Here is a 17,106-nt window from a genome sequence, read left to right on the forward strand (position 1 = left end):
CGTACCTGGCTTCGGTCTGCAAGTACCAGGACCATCGTACTCTGGAAAGTTGGAGCAATCCAAGGCGCGTTTTATCTTCTCAGGGAGACGACTGCCGCAGCCGTTCCAGAACTCCCTGCAGAAGCTCCTGCAAGGCAATTGCAGCAGATCCTCCGGTTGACTCGACCGACACGCAGGCTGCAACACCTGACAGACGAAGTCGTAGGCCATCGAGTAGCATTCCGCATCCACCAGTTCTCTAATTTTAATCATATTTTAATTGAGTTATATTATTTAAAAATATAACAAAAAAAAAGACAAGCTCGAAATTCATTCTCTGCAAATACTACATCTTTAATGTCATATATCATTAATAATAAAATATAAAGAATAAATAATATGATATAAAATGGTACAATAAAAATTATTACAAGGTCTCTAATCATTTTTTTTCAATAAAATAAACTTATTAAAATATATAGCTTTTACTGAAAATAGATAATGTGTTTTTTTCCTAACTCACAAGAGTTTATTGTGGATTAATCGAGTTTTAAAAAATACCTAAAAGCGATAACATCTTCCTCGACTTCCACCAGCGATCTGTGTCCTAACATATTCGGATACGAGCTGATATTGTAAGGGAGATGTTTGCAGTAGGATAAGTCCAGCTTGCTGCATCTTCTTGGCGGAGGTGCTGTCGTTGTCGGCGGTATCGTCGAGGCGGTCGACTGCAGACTGCTCTGCGCGTTGAGGGCCTTCAAGCTTTCCTGCACTTCGAGGCTCTTAGCTTCTATCGTTAGATTTGCTAGGTACCGCGAAGTTTCGGGATTCAATTCCCGCGACAGAATGTCCACGATATTCCCGGTAGTTATAGTCTGATATCGCGGATCGAACCTCACATCAAAGTGCACCACCAAATCGCGCCCTTCCACCCTGTAAACATGCACAAGCATAAACTACTTCTGTTTGAAAATATATGAAACCTTATGAAACTTTATTAATTATGAAGAGAGAGATGATTGAAAAATATCTTAATAAAAAAATTTCAATTTTGATGACTGTTGAATTTTATGTTTATTTTGGAACATCTTTTGATCAATGGTTTTTTCAAAAAATTATTAATTTCAATAAATTAACATTAATTTATCATTATGAAGTATTTATAATTTTTTGTTGCAATTTCATTCATAAGGTTTATTATAGTTTTAATAAAACTTACTTTTTTATTCAATAATATTAATAATTTTTGTTTATTTTATTATATCTTTATTGAATTCGTATTAAAATATTGTTGTCAATTAAATGTAGAAAATAATGTTTTTAGTCAAATATTATTAAAATTAAATTTTTGTTCGTTAAATTTTCATCAAATTTAATAAAGCATGAAGTTCATCGAAATTTTCATTAAAACTTTTGTATGAGGGTGCAATTACATCATATTTAAAATGTTTAACATTTTATTAAATATAATCTTGCTTATTTAAGTTTTATATCAATGTTCTTAATCAGGAAATAATATTTTTTTATGTTTTTTAAATATTTAATAAATATTTAATAAATATTTAAAAAACATTTAAAAACCATTGTCTGCTGATTGGATTATGGCTTACTTGTCAAATTTACAATTTAATGGAATCAAGTTTATAATTTCTTTATAATTTACACTTATGTCAGATATCTGCACGATGCAATTCCGCGATGACTCATCTCATGGACCGCCGCCGGTAAGGACAAGTCAGGTGAAATCTACAGACTCGAGTGTGTTACATTATTGATGAGCGTGGCCGCAATAATGTTGGTTACATTTCATTGAACGTTGAAAGGAGCAAGTGTCGTGAAATCACGAGAAAGCTGCGAAGCGATCGCGTCCGATTTCTCTCCCGCGCGCTGCGTTGCTGCCCCGAACGGTTTTCATCGGTTTCCGTGACACCGCGGTTGACTTCGTTCCACCGTTTTCCCGTTCACGAAAACGGATTTCACGACGGCGAAACCAGCCGAGGGAGAGCTCGCGGCATACGTGATCTCGTAATTGGCCGATTTTCTGATCTCACACGTGACGCGCTCGCCGCGCTCGCTGGATGCTGTTGCACAATTTGTTTTGCAAGCGTCTTTAGGTGTGCCTCGTGGCTCAGAGCGCGAAAGAACAACGGGCGAATGTAGAAGATAAAATACTCGGATATCCGAGTATCGTTATAGTTGTATAACTTGTAAGTACATAGTACAGTTCCGTTACCCGTCGAGCGCCAGGACGTCCGCTGCGAGGAACGATAATTTCAGCCAGCTGCGACGGAAAATAAGATTAAAGCGGTCGCGATACTCTCGCGACCGTATCCGGAAGGCTTCAGTAGAGGGATCAGCCAGTTCCGCGGTGAAGGAATCGCCTTTGGTAACTCGGAATGTCGCGAGAAATATCTGGTCCCCGGGTGGATCCGACGTGAGGAATGTGTCTAAAACAAAAGAGAAATCTTTGACGTGCTGATTGTTATAAGATAATAATGCATGAGAGTAATAACCTTGTCTCTTGAGTTCTGAGCTTCTTGTATGAAACTTAATTAAAATAAAAGATTATTATGGTATACGAAGAAAATTCTCTGTTAAAATTTACTCTTAAAATTGTGATAGTCAAAAAATTTTACTACTTAATGAAATTTTACTAAAATTTGACTAAACAATTTTATATTATAAACTGATAAAATTTTATTAAATTTGGAACATTTTCTTTGTATAAAACAAGATTTTTCAAAGACATTCTTTTCCTAAATCAAAATTATTTTTTTAATAAACAATCTAAATCAAAAATATTTTTAAATAAATTATTTAAATATAACATTAACTTAAAAAGTTAAAAAAAGGTTCTTTTGAACAAAATGCAGAACAGCACGGAAACATCTTAAACTCAGCTGTAAAGTAAAATAATTTACTGAAATTAAAAAAATAAAAAATTCAAAAGTTATGGGCATCGATCGAGATATCTTACGCACGGTAACAAAGGAATATCATGTAAAAAAAAAGAATTTCAGGAAATGTAGATGTATGTCAAGGATAAGAAAAGTATGAATAAATATCATGATTATTAGCTTAACGAGTTTTGAGGACGCAGAGTCTTTTTGCGATATGTTTTCCTTGCTCTCCGCGCACCACATTAATAGACGTATTACTTAACGAGTCGCATTAATCAAAGTAAAAAGTCTCGCGTATGGAGCCTGATTATGCTGTAGACGCAATGAAAGTTGATTACCGGTGTGTATTATGTCCGCGAAAATTACAGCGAGGTCCTCGCGTGCTGTCAAGAACGCGTGATGAATTATTATCATTCGCTGCTTTATTAGACGTCATCTTCGAGTGGCACTTCGTATTTCTGCCGGCGATGTCTGACGGAGGATCGTACGAATTTATGAGAGGTCACAGCGATCCGCCAACTCGGAAATTCGTTGGTGTTTCGCAAAACGACTTGACCGATAAGCGGTCGCGAGAAGGAATTTAGAACGTCGCGGTGTGCGCGCGGGGTCTCACCCGTAATTCGCTGTACGTACCACAATCTGGCTTTCTAATGCATGTACGATCGGCGAATGATAGAGTCGAGCGTGCAAAACGTGCCAACAATGTCGAGGCGGGTTTCGCTTGCCGCGCGTTGTCATTAGAACGTCGGCGCGGCCAATTTTCCGCGCGCCGGGCAAAACGAGACAAACCGGGAGCACGCAGGTGCCCGCAGGGATCTCGGTTTCTTGCTAGGAATCACCTTTCACCGGGTCTCCCCCTCTCCCCCGATTTGACGCGGTTTACCCGGGAAGGGAATCTCTTTAACCCTTTGGCACCGCCATGGGCGGCAAAATCGTTTTTTTTTTTAAATAATTACGGCGCCTTCCTATTTCAATTCTCTTCTCATTCCTTCTTTAGAGGAAAAAGAACTTGTTCTTTTCTTGTTTTAAGAGTATTTTTATATTTCTGAAATGCACATTTAAATATAAACGTAAAACTATAAATGTTAAAATTAAAAAAGTAAAAATAAAAATAAATGCTGAAATAAAATTATATAATGCTAAACAGTCTTAAAATGCTTACATGTACAATTTTGGGTATGGTTTTATCAAGAAAAATATATTTTCATTATATTCAATATTAATTTTCATAAGTTAAAACAAAATATCGAATAAAAAGTAATGTTTTTAAGAATTAAAAAGTTTTAACACTACACAGAAAAAAAATTAGAATCAAATTAACAATTTATTGTTTCATATAAGCAAGAATATAAAATCTTGAAAGAATTTAATAATTTTAATCAGATATACTTTGTTTACATAAAAAAACAAAATTTCTTCATGTTAGCAAATTACATCTGTTTAAGATTATAAATTCTTTTAAGAAGATTTGATATTTTTTCTTATATGTATATAAAACAATAAATTGTTGATTTGATACTAATTTTTTCCTGTGCAATATTATTAAAACAATCATATTGTGCACTTTAGATGACTATTATAATATTGAATTAAAAATGTAATATTTTATGAAATTTAAAATCATTATATTTAAAAAAAAAATTGATTATATAAGCAAAATTATTACATAATATAATTTTATAACATAATTTGTTGCTTATATATGGAATAATGATTGTTAAATAAATGTGTTAAATTTAATTTGTACTAATATTTGACATTACTTTTTTTGTGTTTAATTAAAGTTTTAACCTTAATTTGTTATTTACAATTATTTCGATTTTCTCTCTCTCTCTCTCTCTCTCTCTCTCTCTCTCTCTCTTTCTCTCATGTTTTTATCCTTTCTTTACGGAAAAAAACTACAAGAATAATAAAAAATTACTGAAATTATATTGCAGTTTTTGAATAGTATACCAGTAATTTTTTCGTATGCTTGTAACTTTTTTTCCGTAAGGGTTCTCTTGCGCAAAATCCTCTCACCTAGATTTCTAAATCCTAGTTAGTGAGGTTTACGCGTGTTTTGCAATATCTTCGTAGAAATTTTTAAATATCTCATGCATTTCTCTGTTTCTCTCTCTCTCGTTTCTCTCCTTTTTAAATTTTATTTCTGCCTGAATATTTTTAAGAGTACTTACAATTAATAATATTTAATTTAAATTACTAAAATTATTTGGAAGATAATAATTACTTTTGGCTGGATAATCGCGACGCCTATGGTTATATCTTTTCTCGTGAGTACGCTGTACGGTTTGGTTGCAAGACACGATATACTCAAGGTACTCGTACGGTGTACGGTATATTTTTCTCAGATGTGACTAATGAACATGGGATATCTAGCATTATCATGTACAAAGTGCATAAACCTAGAAGTACTTTCTCATGTAGTTTTAGCACGTGTTATCCCGGTAAACATGAATAATAAATAAATTTAATTATCTCCCGAATTAATCTAATACTGTGATAAATTATACTTTCATCCAAATTCAAATCTTGTTCAGCAACAAGTACAAGTCATTTCTTCACATTTCTTCATATCTTGTTAAACTAATAAAATAATTCTTAAAACAAAGAGAATTTTGTACGATATACAAATAACGTAAAATAGTGTAGAATATTTATAAATAATGGAAATTGCAGTACATGATACAGGATAAATTTCAACAAAAGAGAGAAGAGAAAGCAAGCGTTTCATTAAACGGAAAAATGCAGATTTCATTTTCTTCTCATTACAGAATTGTATTTTTTAATACATAAGCTGCGTGGGAAACATTCTTTGTAGCAGTCTCGCTAATCATAGTTTGCCATTCTAATGCTAATTCGCAGAATGGGTTACAGTGTTCAAAATGTTTCAAGGACACAGATCCCCACCTTTAAGGTCGAGTCTCGGACTGGGCACGTACCCATCAGCACTCCACAACTCGGTCAGACCGTTATACGTTTACCATCAGCTGAAGGCCTCAATGGACCGGCACGTTCTCGCAGCATCTCCCGTGACCTCTTATTTCTCCCGGTCGTAAACACGAATTAAGCGGCGATGAGAATTGCAGATTTCCATGCCGCTCGCACGAATGTGGGAGATGCGTCTGTATAGACGACTAACAAGCTGAAGTTTAAGTGCGGTGTAAATCACTCTCGAGTGAATTCGCGATAGCCATCGCTTTTTCTGATGTATTCGCGTGATAGCCGCGTTAAGATGAAATTCATAGCGCAAGAAGCTGTACGTGTGATATATACGTTAAACGTCGCCGATCAAAAGCCGAACGGAGTGTGTATTTACAAGCGAAGAGTAGAGAATGAAAGGCAGGAAGAAGGTGATGCGGCCAAAGCCCATTGAGGTCTTTTAGCACGCACGCATAACGGTCTGACCGAGTTACCGAGTGTTCGAAGAAGCGCCGACGTATACTTCTGATCGGACTTTTTACTAAAAATCGCTTTAGATTTTCAAAAAAATCGGCGTTATTTTTGCAAGAAACGTATTATCGTCGAAAACAGAAAATTCGATCGCAGTTAATGCCGTTGTAATTTTTCTTCCCAGTTGGAGCGATTATTTTGTTATCTTAGCAACAGAACAAAAATATTTATCATACCGCCATGTTTCTTAATAGCATATTGCAAAATACTTGTATTGGACACTGAGAAAAGTGTTTAGTATTTGTGACTATAATTGCATGATAAAATAATTATAGTTATTAGCTCCTTTTTTTATAGTTATTGGTGCTGTGAGTGTTTTTAATAACCTCATGTTTATTAAATTCCACCAACTATGAAAAAAATTTTACTATAAATTATGATACTTTCAGATATTAATATAGTAAAAGTAAAATATCAAGATATTGATTATAAAAGTAAAATAAACACGTCTATAATGTAATACAATAAATACAATTACGATTATAGAATACAATTATTTTTTCAACGTTTGCTTACTACTTACGTAGTATAATAACTGAAAACTATAATTTGCATGGTTAAATAACTGTAAATGTATAATTGGCATCGAAAATAGCTATGAATTATACTTACATTATGGTGATTGCAACCATTTCTCATAGTGTATAATTATTTCTCAAGCGGGCTCTTTGAAAGAATCGCACTGGAAAAAATTGGCTGAATTAATCTGAAATATGAGTATAACAGCTTGTCCCTCTTTGTTTAATGAAATATAAACAATCCATAACTTTCATTAAAATAACATTTGATTACTTGTATTCATATTGAAGTAACTAGACAAATGTATTTGCGTGCATTGTGGTTTTGGTCACACTGCAAAAAATCTGGTTGCATTAATTGGAAATTTAAATTCAAGTAGTATGTCTGTTCAAAACTAACAAATCAGAATTTCTGGAATTCTAAAAATTATCAAATTCTTGATATTGATTTTTATACTAAATTAAAAACTGTTTTGTTAAAATACATTTTTTTATTTGCTTTTGTCCAAATTTGGAAGACTTACAAAAGAAATTGTTTTATTAAATTTTTGTTTTATTAGAATCGGCAAATAATCTCATAATGCTATATCTTTTATTGATTTTATTCTTTGTAGTTTTCTTCTTATAAGAAATAAAACGATGTGCCGTGTCTATCTGATGACGATGCCATGAACTCTGTTGTATATTAAAATTTTGATAAATTCAACCGAAAAATGTTAATCAAAATCTCAGTCATATTTATAATTCTTATCATATTTAAATATTCTGGTTGTATATCAAAATATTTTATTATAATAATCAGAAATGGTGTTTAATTACTTTCACCAAAATTTGCTTAACCAAATATATTTTATTAATTCAACCATGATTGTTTCTTTCCTTGCGAACAACATATTTGTATTACTCGAGAAGTCTACTCTATCTAAGAAAAATTCAGCACAATTTTTCTTTATCGAAAGTCCTGATTCGCAAAACAACTCGCCGTGGCCGAGACCATTCAAATCGCCGTTCCGTAACAAACGATCATTGTTACGTCAAGGATATGTAGCCTTGACCTTAGCCACTTGCTTTGCCGAGACGAATTCTCAATACCGCCGAGAATTTATCAGACTCTTAGATATTTCTGTGATATCATACATATGTAGGTCTCTTAAACACATATACTTCTTTAATTCGCATATATAATTGTTTTAAGCCAGCTTACAAGAACCCTTGATTGTAATGATTTCGTACCAAGTAATAGGAATTTTGTAGAAAATTAACCACACTATCCAGAATGATGTTACGCGAAATCTTTTTTTTCTCAAACCTTCAATATAACATGTCGTTCATGCATATGTAATTTTCTTAAACTGACGTTTCTACACAGATCACGCGTTCACCGTTAGAAATCGTACATTCACAGAGTGTACGTTCTCTACTCCGTGAAATCGTACGACGGACTTTTTTCTTTCGAAAGAACGCGGTTAACAGCGGTTATTTTATCCTTATTACTAAAGATTAAAGGATATATATAAACATAATTTTGTTTTTAAGAGCCGTTTTACAACTAATGCCAGATTGATTTCACCAGAAAATAAAATGGTCCAATATCTATTTTATAATTTATATTCATTAATAACATTTTATCTTCTCTTTTCCGGTAAGTTTGTTACTTTATGTAGCTCTACATGCTTCTGATGAAATTAATGAGACTATGTAAAATGAGAAATTATGGAAATTTTAATCCACACTATCTATTTTCTCTAATAGAAATCTTACACAGGCAATAATATTGTCTTACTAAAAAATATTGATATTATGGATCGTGTAGATTAATATTGATAAATTGATGCAAAATATTAATGCAAATTTTTTTATTCTTAAATATCAGTATGGTTGTATAATAGAGATATTGACAGTGATAACGATTGTATGAAGATGACGTGTCAATATAGTTTCACAATCATGGATGACATAATTGCAGAAATAATCTTAAATTTTTAAAATATTAACTGTCAATATTACCGATTTATATAACAGTCTTCAGAAACATGTAGCAATTACGTTCGACAAAATATTTATGGTAAAAGTTCACCATCATCTAATCACCGTGCAAGTCAAAATTTAGTAAAAATAAATTGCATAACATATTGTATGTACAAGCGCTCAATGTAGCCTCTAGATAAACAATAATTTTGTGCAATATCAAATTTGACTAACACGATGGTCTGTAATCAGAATGCGCTTATAAAGATGTTAACGCGTTTTTTTTTGTTATCCTATCGTTGTTTTACGTCTAACGAACGATAAAAATAAAATGTCAAAAACAACTGCGCTAACATCTTTATAAGCACGGTCTGAATACGACAACCAATATATTCGTACAAACCCTCAATGCTTCCAAACGATAAAATTGCGCAATATCAAATATTGTAAAATAATATTTTACAATACACTTTAGAACTTAATAGAAAGGCTTCTGGATACTCAATACTATTGCACAATGTTATTGATCGTATGTAGTCTGTATTGAAAGTGCAATATATTATGTAATTCAAAAGTTCTTTGAAATATATTGTTGCACAATAAAATATCAATTTACGACTCTCAATGCTCATTTTTAACGTTAACAGGTCAAGTTATCAGAATTAATACTGATTAATGATACTTGAATGATCATTTCTGATCACCTAATCTTGATGTTGAAATGATGAACATCGATCATTAGCATGAAAAAACATCTATATCGTTTCAATCATTTAGAAGAATCATAGTATAAATGATGTTCGAGATCTATTGACAATATGATTAAAGTGTAACACAAACTTTTTTGTCAATGATAATTTTAACATAAATACAAAATATTTTCTATTGTGTATTATGAGTTCTCTTAAGAAAAAGTTTATTGAAACAATTTTATCAGTTCTTTTTTTTTCAATTTAATATCTAACTTTGACCTAATCTAATTTTTATTAAAAACAGTAGAGACTGTAGGAACTGCGTTCCACAAAATATTTACATAATATTTATTGACAAGAGTTAATCGACGTCTGATCATCAAGCAAGATTTAATGAAAACAAGTTGCACAATATAATGTACAAACCTTTAACATTCTTTAGACAATCAGTAATATTGTACAATAACATAAAGCGTTTAGGGGCTGCTTTAAAAGATAAAGAAATTCATAATAAAAAAATAATCAATTTTTCAGAATGATAATTTTGCGAGATAAATCTCCGCTTTCTCTGTCTTTCTCTAATTCTAATGTAATGCAATGCGAAGTACAGTTATTTCCCTTCCCTTCGCATCTCGCTGGTCGTACAACGTACGCCGAGCGTGGTACATCAAGTAAAGAAGTGCACGCGCCTACGAGGAAACACCATTCATTCGGACAAAGTGGCGAGTAGCCGCCAAACGCACTCCACAGTCCGCGAAACGTTCATGCACCGTAAACGCATCAGTCGCGTCCCGCGTTCCGCGATTCGCGATCGCGATGCGTTTACCGAGCGGGATAATTTCACGCCCGCCAGGCTGCCGATTGCCGGTTAACCGTGGCGTAATTGCATTTGCTCGTCTCAATGCCCTCGGCGCGTGTACGCGCAAGAGCGGCGAGTGAAAGCGGCCGTAGCCGCTTGCGTGACGAAAATGTCTCGGTTCAGTAAAATGCACCCGTGAATAACACGGGCACTTAAAATAACATCGCAGCCGAGATCGGTTGCAACGCAGGAGCAACGGCGATGCATTTCACGTTTCGAATAATGCGCCGATCTATCATCGCTAATGTGCGGCCAATTAAATCGTTCGACAGAACGTTTACTTTCTAAGAAGAAGAGCATCGCTCTCTCGAGTGCACCGACCAACGATCTCTCTGCAGTATGTACAATAACTTTAGTTGCGAAAACGAGAGGCTAATGTACTTCATCGAGTGTCTGATGGCTTTTTCTCGAAGAAAGATTATTAATGCCCAATTTCTTCTTCTAGATAACTTTATCCACAAGACATCTCTCAGAGAATATAGTAACTTCTACTAAAATTCTAGTATATTTTGTATTGAAAGCTGGTAATATAAAAAGTAGCTGTCGTCCATTAAATACGTAATTAAAGTCAAGAAAACAAATTTTTAGTTAATTGACGAATATTTTTATCTAGAAAACAGCTGTCGGGAAGTGTGAAGAAATCGAGCATAATACAGACATCTTAAAGAGTATTAGTCATAAACGCGAGAACTTATATTTCAATCTTAAATATTACACATTAATTAAAAAACATCGTCTCTATAACATCATCTTCATATTGCAATTTAATCTTTTAATCGTACGTAGAAATTAAAGATAGCTCAGAAAGGGCAATAACTTTTAAGTTAATTTTATACAAAAATTTGTTTTTTATAATTTTGTATTAAAAAAAGACTTGTTATTTATGTTTGTTCGTATTATGTAATTTTTTGCAATTTTTTTTAAACGTGAACGTTTATTATTGAAATGGAAAGAGAGAAACGTATTTCGAAGATCGAGTTAACAATAAAATATCGTCCACGTCAAAACCGACAAAATCGAGATGTCCAATCGATCAACTGTGAATTTCTTTAAGAAATCTTTTCTAGAAAATTATGCTGACTCTTGTCCGAGTCTCGTGGACTTTCATACTGTTTGCGTGTTTCATGCAGTTTCTACAGCGGCATACTTACAGCCGAGGTATATGGAGACTCCCGAGAAGAGAAGAAAGAACAAGAAGGCGGCAAGGACGCAGCATCCACAGCGATACTGTCCGCCGAGTTTCCTTGTGAAGCGGATGTCGCTGTCGGACGACAAGATCGAGCTTGGTGTTCCGGCACGGCTGAATCTTCGGGTGCTCACCGTGCTCACCGAAATCTGCAGACAAAAACGTATTTGTTTTTTACATTGATCATTTTCATTTTTATACTGCACGAACATGTTGCTCCAAATGACAATCAGATAACGCTTTTGAGTAATCACGAATGTTGAACAAGAGTTCACTTTGTGCGCTTTCTATGTATTTAACGACAATATTTTCTGTAATGAAATAAAGCCTTAGTAATAGCATTACGAAAGCAAGATTGCTAAAACTACTCGGTAAATAATAGTAGGCGGCGTCTTTCTCCTCGCTGATGAAACATTCCGCTCCCTCGTGCCATCAATGAATTTTTACCAATCCAAAGAACCGAGGATTACTGTGATTCCTCATTGCAAAACGAACTGCATTAACAATCGCATCACTTCCGCCTCAGAGTCAAGACAAAGCAATTTGTCACGAGTTTGCGCGAGCAAAACATATAGAAAAACTTATTTAAAAATAAAATTTAAAAGACATTTTTTAATTAATTTTAATAAATCGAAGTATCCGAGAAAAAGAGAACAATAAAGGAATTCTAGAGTCCATTTGTTTTACGCGTTCACGGACAAAGAAATAAATAAAGATATCTTCGAACTGACGTCAACGCTTCACATCCTCCCATAATCACAATTGCGTATCAAGCAATAATATTTAACTAAACTGTACATATGATCGACACATTTAACCGCAAACAAAAAAAAAGTTTTACTGAAATATCTAAAAATTTAGTTAGATACAGATATGACAAACAAATTAAACCGGCAATATAATTATGTTGGATACTCAAGCATGACGATAAATTCTGTAAAATAGGTTGACAGTCTAATAACCAACTTGAGCGTTCTATGTAGATAAAAGTTAGTATCTAATCAATAATTCATTGTTTCATATATGTATAAGAATGTTTCATATAAGAAAATAAAATCTTTTTAGAAAAATTTGATAATCTTAAACAGATATAATTTGCTTACATAAAGAAACAAAATTTTTTTATGTTGGCAAATTACATTTAATTAAAACTATAAATTCTTCTAAGAAGATTTTATATTCGTGCTTACATATGAAATAATGAATTGTTGATATTAATTTTTTTCTGTATAAAACGTTTAAAATTACAGATGTGAAATTAAATCTGTGATAGATGAGCTACACTACTCTCCTGCGTTAGGTATTGTGTTTACTGCTAAACTAGGTCATACAACCTCTGTAGTGAATGTGGCACAGAGAGTCATGCGTCTGCTTTACTGTGTCGAAAATTCGGGTTCAAATCTCACTGGTCACAAATATCTGATTTTATTCAATCGCTTCCTCTCGGAAGGCAATGGCAAACCACCAAGAGTATTTTGCCAAGAGAACCCTCCCTTCTTAATTAAGTCATTTAGAATCAGCGTTTAAATTACAAGTTCTGTATATCTGTGTAAATTGTAAAAAAGCGCACACCACAGAAATATGTTGAGGGGTCACTACGCTCTTACAAGAGCGAAGAACTAGAGAAGAAGATACGATAAAATCAATATATTGAGTGTCTAATGTTTTGCTGTTGCAAGAGCGTAATTATTTCTCAATGTATTTTTGGTGGTGTGCGCTTTCTTACAATTTCCAATACTGTACCAGTAGTTTCATGTGACTGTCGCGTGCGAGCATGAATCCGCGTCAGTCCAAGAAACTCAAGCGACCAGTCACTCGTGAGTAAATTATTTGAATTTAAATAGGCGAGCGTCCGTCTATTTAATCGTGCATCTCTCTTATAGCGATGCATCTTCGTGCTCGATTGCAGCAGCGTGCGGCCCACAACGAGGCACTGCCTCGTGGATGTGCTTATAACGCCTCCGCTCCATTCGCTCAAATGCTACGCCCGGCACACGCTCCGCACGGCGCGAAGGATCGCGCCTATGCAACTCAGGATGGGCAAGCGAGAGAGCGCCTGGATTACGGGCTGCTTTTCGCTATAAAGGTCGTACGGGTTTAAAGGCCAAAACTCGCCTAAACGCCGCGAGAGATTTCGCTCGCGCCGCAGAAATGCGAGGAGCCGCGTTTCCACGTGCCGCCTACCGATACGCAACGAACTGACTCCTGTCGCACGCGCTAAATCTGATTGTACCGCTCTAAAAAATGTTGTTGTTAATTGCCGTTTTGCGTAAAGACATCGAACACAGTCCAACAGAGTGCGGGCAACGATCCGAACGTAACAGTTAGGTAACAGTGGATATTCGAACTACGTCCGTGAGAGTCGACCGATTTTCTCACGCGAATGGTGTACCCACATGGGAACCATGTTTAGACACAAACACGCATTACGTAGCAGCTGGCGAACGAGATGCTAATCTCGAATTCTATTTTCAATCACTTCCGCGGCGCGATTCACGCCCGAGTGGCGATTATCTAATTAAGGCGAGTTAAACCGATACCAATGCACGCCCGCATGTAATTTCAGGATATATATAGGTTTATTGAAGTATGTCAAAAGTTCGCGATTTAATCGATTCGTTGCACTCATTATTTATCAAGAAGTTTAAATATTATTTGTCGACATGTATAATTTGGAATAAATTAATTGTGTACGATTAATAGACACTGAAGGTGATCTGATTGAAATATTCTTTGCAAGTATTAAAACCCAGCTTGGCTCGCAACCTTTTATTTTCATTGTTTCGAAATAATATATTTATGCAGCAAAATTTTAAACAAGCATCATTGTATGAGAAGTATGAAAATAAATTTATATATTCTGCACGTGCTAAATTATAATTAAATTTACAATGTATCCGGTATATCAGATACGCAATGTTCACAGTGGTACAAAGTTAGCTGTAAAATATTTCCTCACGAAACCGCAAAACCGCGATTGTAGAAAAGTTCCTTGCACTGTGTCGTTATATAAGAGAGACTTACAAAAATGTTATGCCCCCCTCATACCCGTTATGAAACTGACGATAGCACGATGAACGACTGGGTGCGAGAAGTTGCCTTTCGTTCGTGGATATCAGTTTCACGAACAATGTGCTGGACTGTGTCACGATTTTTACTTGCTCCGCTTGATCGGCTCTGATGTAATATCACAATACCATTGGAAATGGCAAGCACTAGAAACGTTTTATTTCTCAATTCGAACTCAGCTCGCATAATTCGTAACGGAAAGCATAATAGATAGATATCGTATGCTTTAAAATAAGTTGTTAAAGTTCAGGTAGGACTTCTTGCGCAAGAAAAATAAATTCTTACAAAAAAAATGTAAATACTAATTGATAAATTAAGTTCTAATTAGATGAGGCATATATATCGGAATTACCCTAAACGTCTAGCGCCAGTTAAAACTAAGAATATACTACTGTTTCGTTTGATCGTTACGTAAGATTTACGATAGCGACAATAAAAAGACTAACTTTGGCGAACAATGGTGCGAAAGACATTACGAAAGTCAAATGAAAGTTCGCTTACTGTCTTTGCGCTATTCTATCCTAGTTCGGCAACATTTCCTTTGAAAAGTCTTTCTCATGCACTCGACATGTCCCTCGCTCAGATTTCCAAAAGTGAAAGAATAAACCGGATATTAAGCATATGACCACAGTTTTCCTTCCACGACTAACAAAAAAACGATTAACAATGCGTTTGAATGCTGCGGAGTAAAAGTGTCTGAGGATTCTCCGGTAAAGCGAAAAGGTCAAGATGATCTATGAAGAAAGAAGAAATCTTTGCATCAAAAGATGCTCGTCATCAAAAGATGCTCGTCCGTGCAAGCAAGGAGAAAATAATAGAAAACGATGGAAAACAAATTATAATATTACAATAAAAAGAAAAAAATATAAAATAATATTTTCAAATATATTTTGCATTTCTAATTTTATTTAAGCTACAAGAAATTAGAAATATATTTTAGATTCATTTACAATCATTAAAAATATCACAAGTTAATTTTGTATACGTTTTATAAACGTGTATGTACATAGTTCCATAACCGTTACCAATAAGAAAACGTTATGCCAGAAATGTTTCTAAAACCGTTTTTTCCTCAGTGTATTCAACGTTTCTGAACGTGTATGTGCTATATGAGATTTTAATCTCCATCTTTAACGATTAAAAGTTTCAACCACATTAATGCATGACAAGGTGTTCGAAGAATAAAACTCGTGATCGGGCAATTGCGCGCGTTTCGCGCTAAATGCGACGCAAGGCAGGAGCGCGAATGCGGACTTCCTCTTCCGAATCAAACTGTATAAAACGGTCGTTGCTGCGTGAACGTGCATCGTTAATGCTTTACTCGCGGATCTGTAACGGGGCAAATAAACAAAGCTATTATCTCCAGGAGAGCTGCGTAAAAAGGAGAGAATGCAAATGCCGAGTAAGATCGACGCGGTTGACCGCGGTTGTGAGTTCCATGCCGATCTCGATAATGGGTCGTTTCGCGCTTGAGACGAGCCGATCCGATCTGGTAGACGCACCAGATTGGAAAGTAGAATTCATTGCGGATAAACGCAGTGTGCCTCGGTAGCGATTGCAGGAAGAGATTAAGACACGCTCGGGCTGACCGGCGTTTCGAGCTCTTCCGTTAATAGGCGCGGTCAGTGACTTCAAGGCCGGGAAAAATTAGACTCCCGCCGATAGAAAAAAAGAGCTGGCTTTCCACGGCCACAAACTTTCGTGAAAGTTTACATGGCCGAGCGCGGTAACTGCCTTTGGTACCATATCGGACCTCGCTATAATAATAGACCGATGCGTAATGACCGTTGTAAACGCCGCCGATTCATCGAACCACTCTCTACCAATGAGTAACAGATTGCCTCCATTCCAAAATGAGAAGCCACGTCGAATTTATGTCCCCGTGAAGCCGCGCGTAAAGAGAAACCTCGAGTTTATGTAAAAATTAATGTTAGAGAAAGAAACGTTTCAACATAATGGTTGCAAAAACGATTTCAGATCGGCTATTAAAATATAAGAACTATCGCGAAACTGTAGCTTAATGATGCCGATTTATAGATCTCATATTTTTTTCATACAAGAAAATGATGCATTTTCTTTGTATGTCATGTTTTCACACATTAGATTCATTTATAAATTATTCCTGTGCATATGTGCACGAGCTAATTAATAAATTATGCAAGTAGAATTGATCATTCGAAACGTGAAAACAATGACAATAGTGCAAAAAGGGTGTGACCTCTTTTTGCTGTTTGTCGCCGGAAAACGTGTCGGTTGATTGTCAACTGTGAAAAGAATCAGTGTCGATGACCGGGCGTAAAAGAATCTGTAGAGCGTCATCGGAGCTACTGTTCTCTCGTGACTTTCTTGACCGTTATAACCGTTATACCAAACGCCAAACCACCTTTCCAAAAGAGCAAGAATCTAGGAACGAGTTTCTGTCCGTCTTGAATTACAATCCGCTCAGTCATACTGTCCACGTAGTGACAAGTAAGCTCCCGGAACG

General features: G+C 35.1%; 1 protein-coding gene across 2 annotated transcripts in view; it reads right to left on the reverse strand.

The window, feature by feature from the left end:
• The window catches only part of LOC105197004 (atrial natriuretic peptide-converting enzyme), a 29,435-nt gene that overhangs the window by 4,520 nt on the left and 7,809 nt on the right, over window positions 1-17,106 (reverse strand). For both annotated transcript variants that reach the window (XM_039454776.1, XM_026130822.2), the window contains exons 3-6: window positions 11,518-11,701; window positions 2,213-2,426; window positions 541-912; window positions 6-238 (exon numbers count right to left, since the gene is read on the reverse strand). In XM_039454776.1, the coding sequence (XP_039310710.1) occupies window positions 6-238; window positions 541-912; window positions 2,213-2,426; window positions 11,518-11,701 (1,003 nt within the window). The remainder of the gene's footprint in view (window positions 1-5; window positions 239-540; window positions 913-2,212; window positions 2,427-11,517; window positions 11,702-17,106) is intronic.

Source organism: Solenopsis invicta, chromosome 11, assembly GCF_016802725.1.
Source record: "Solenopsis invicta isolate M01_SB chromosome 11, UNIL_Sinv_3.0, whole genome shotgun sequence".
NCBI classification, from domain to species: Eukaryota; Metazoa; Arthropoda; class Insecta; order Hymenoptera; family Formicidae; genus Solenopsis; species Solenopsis invicta.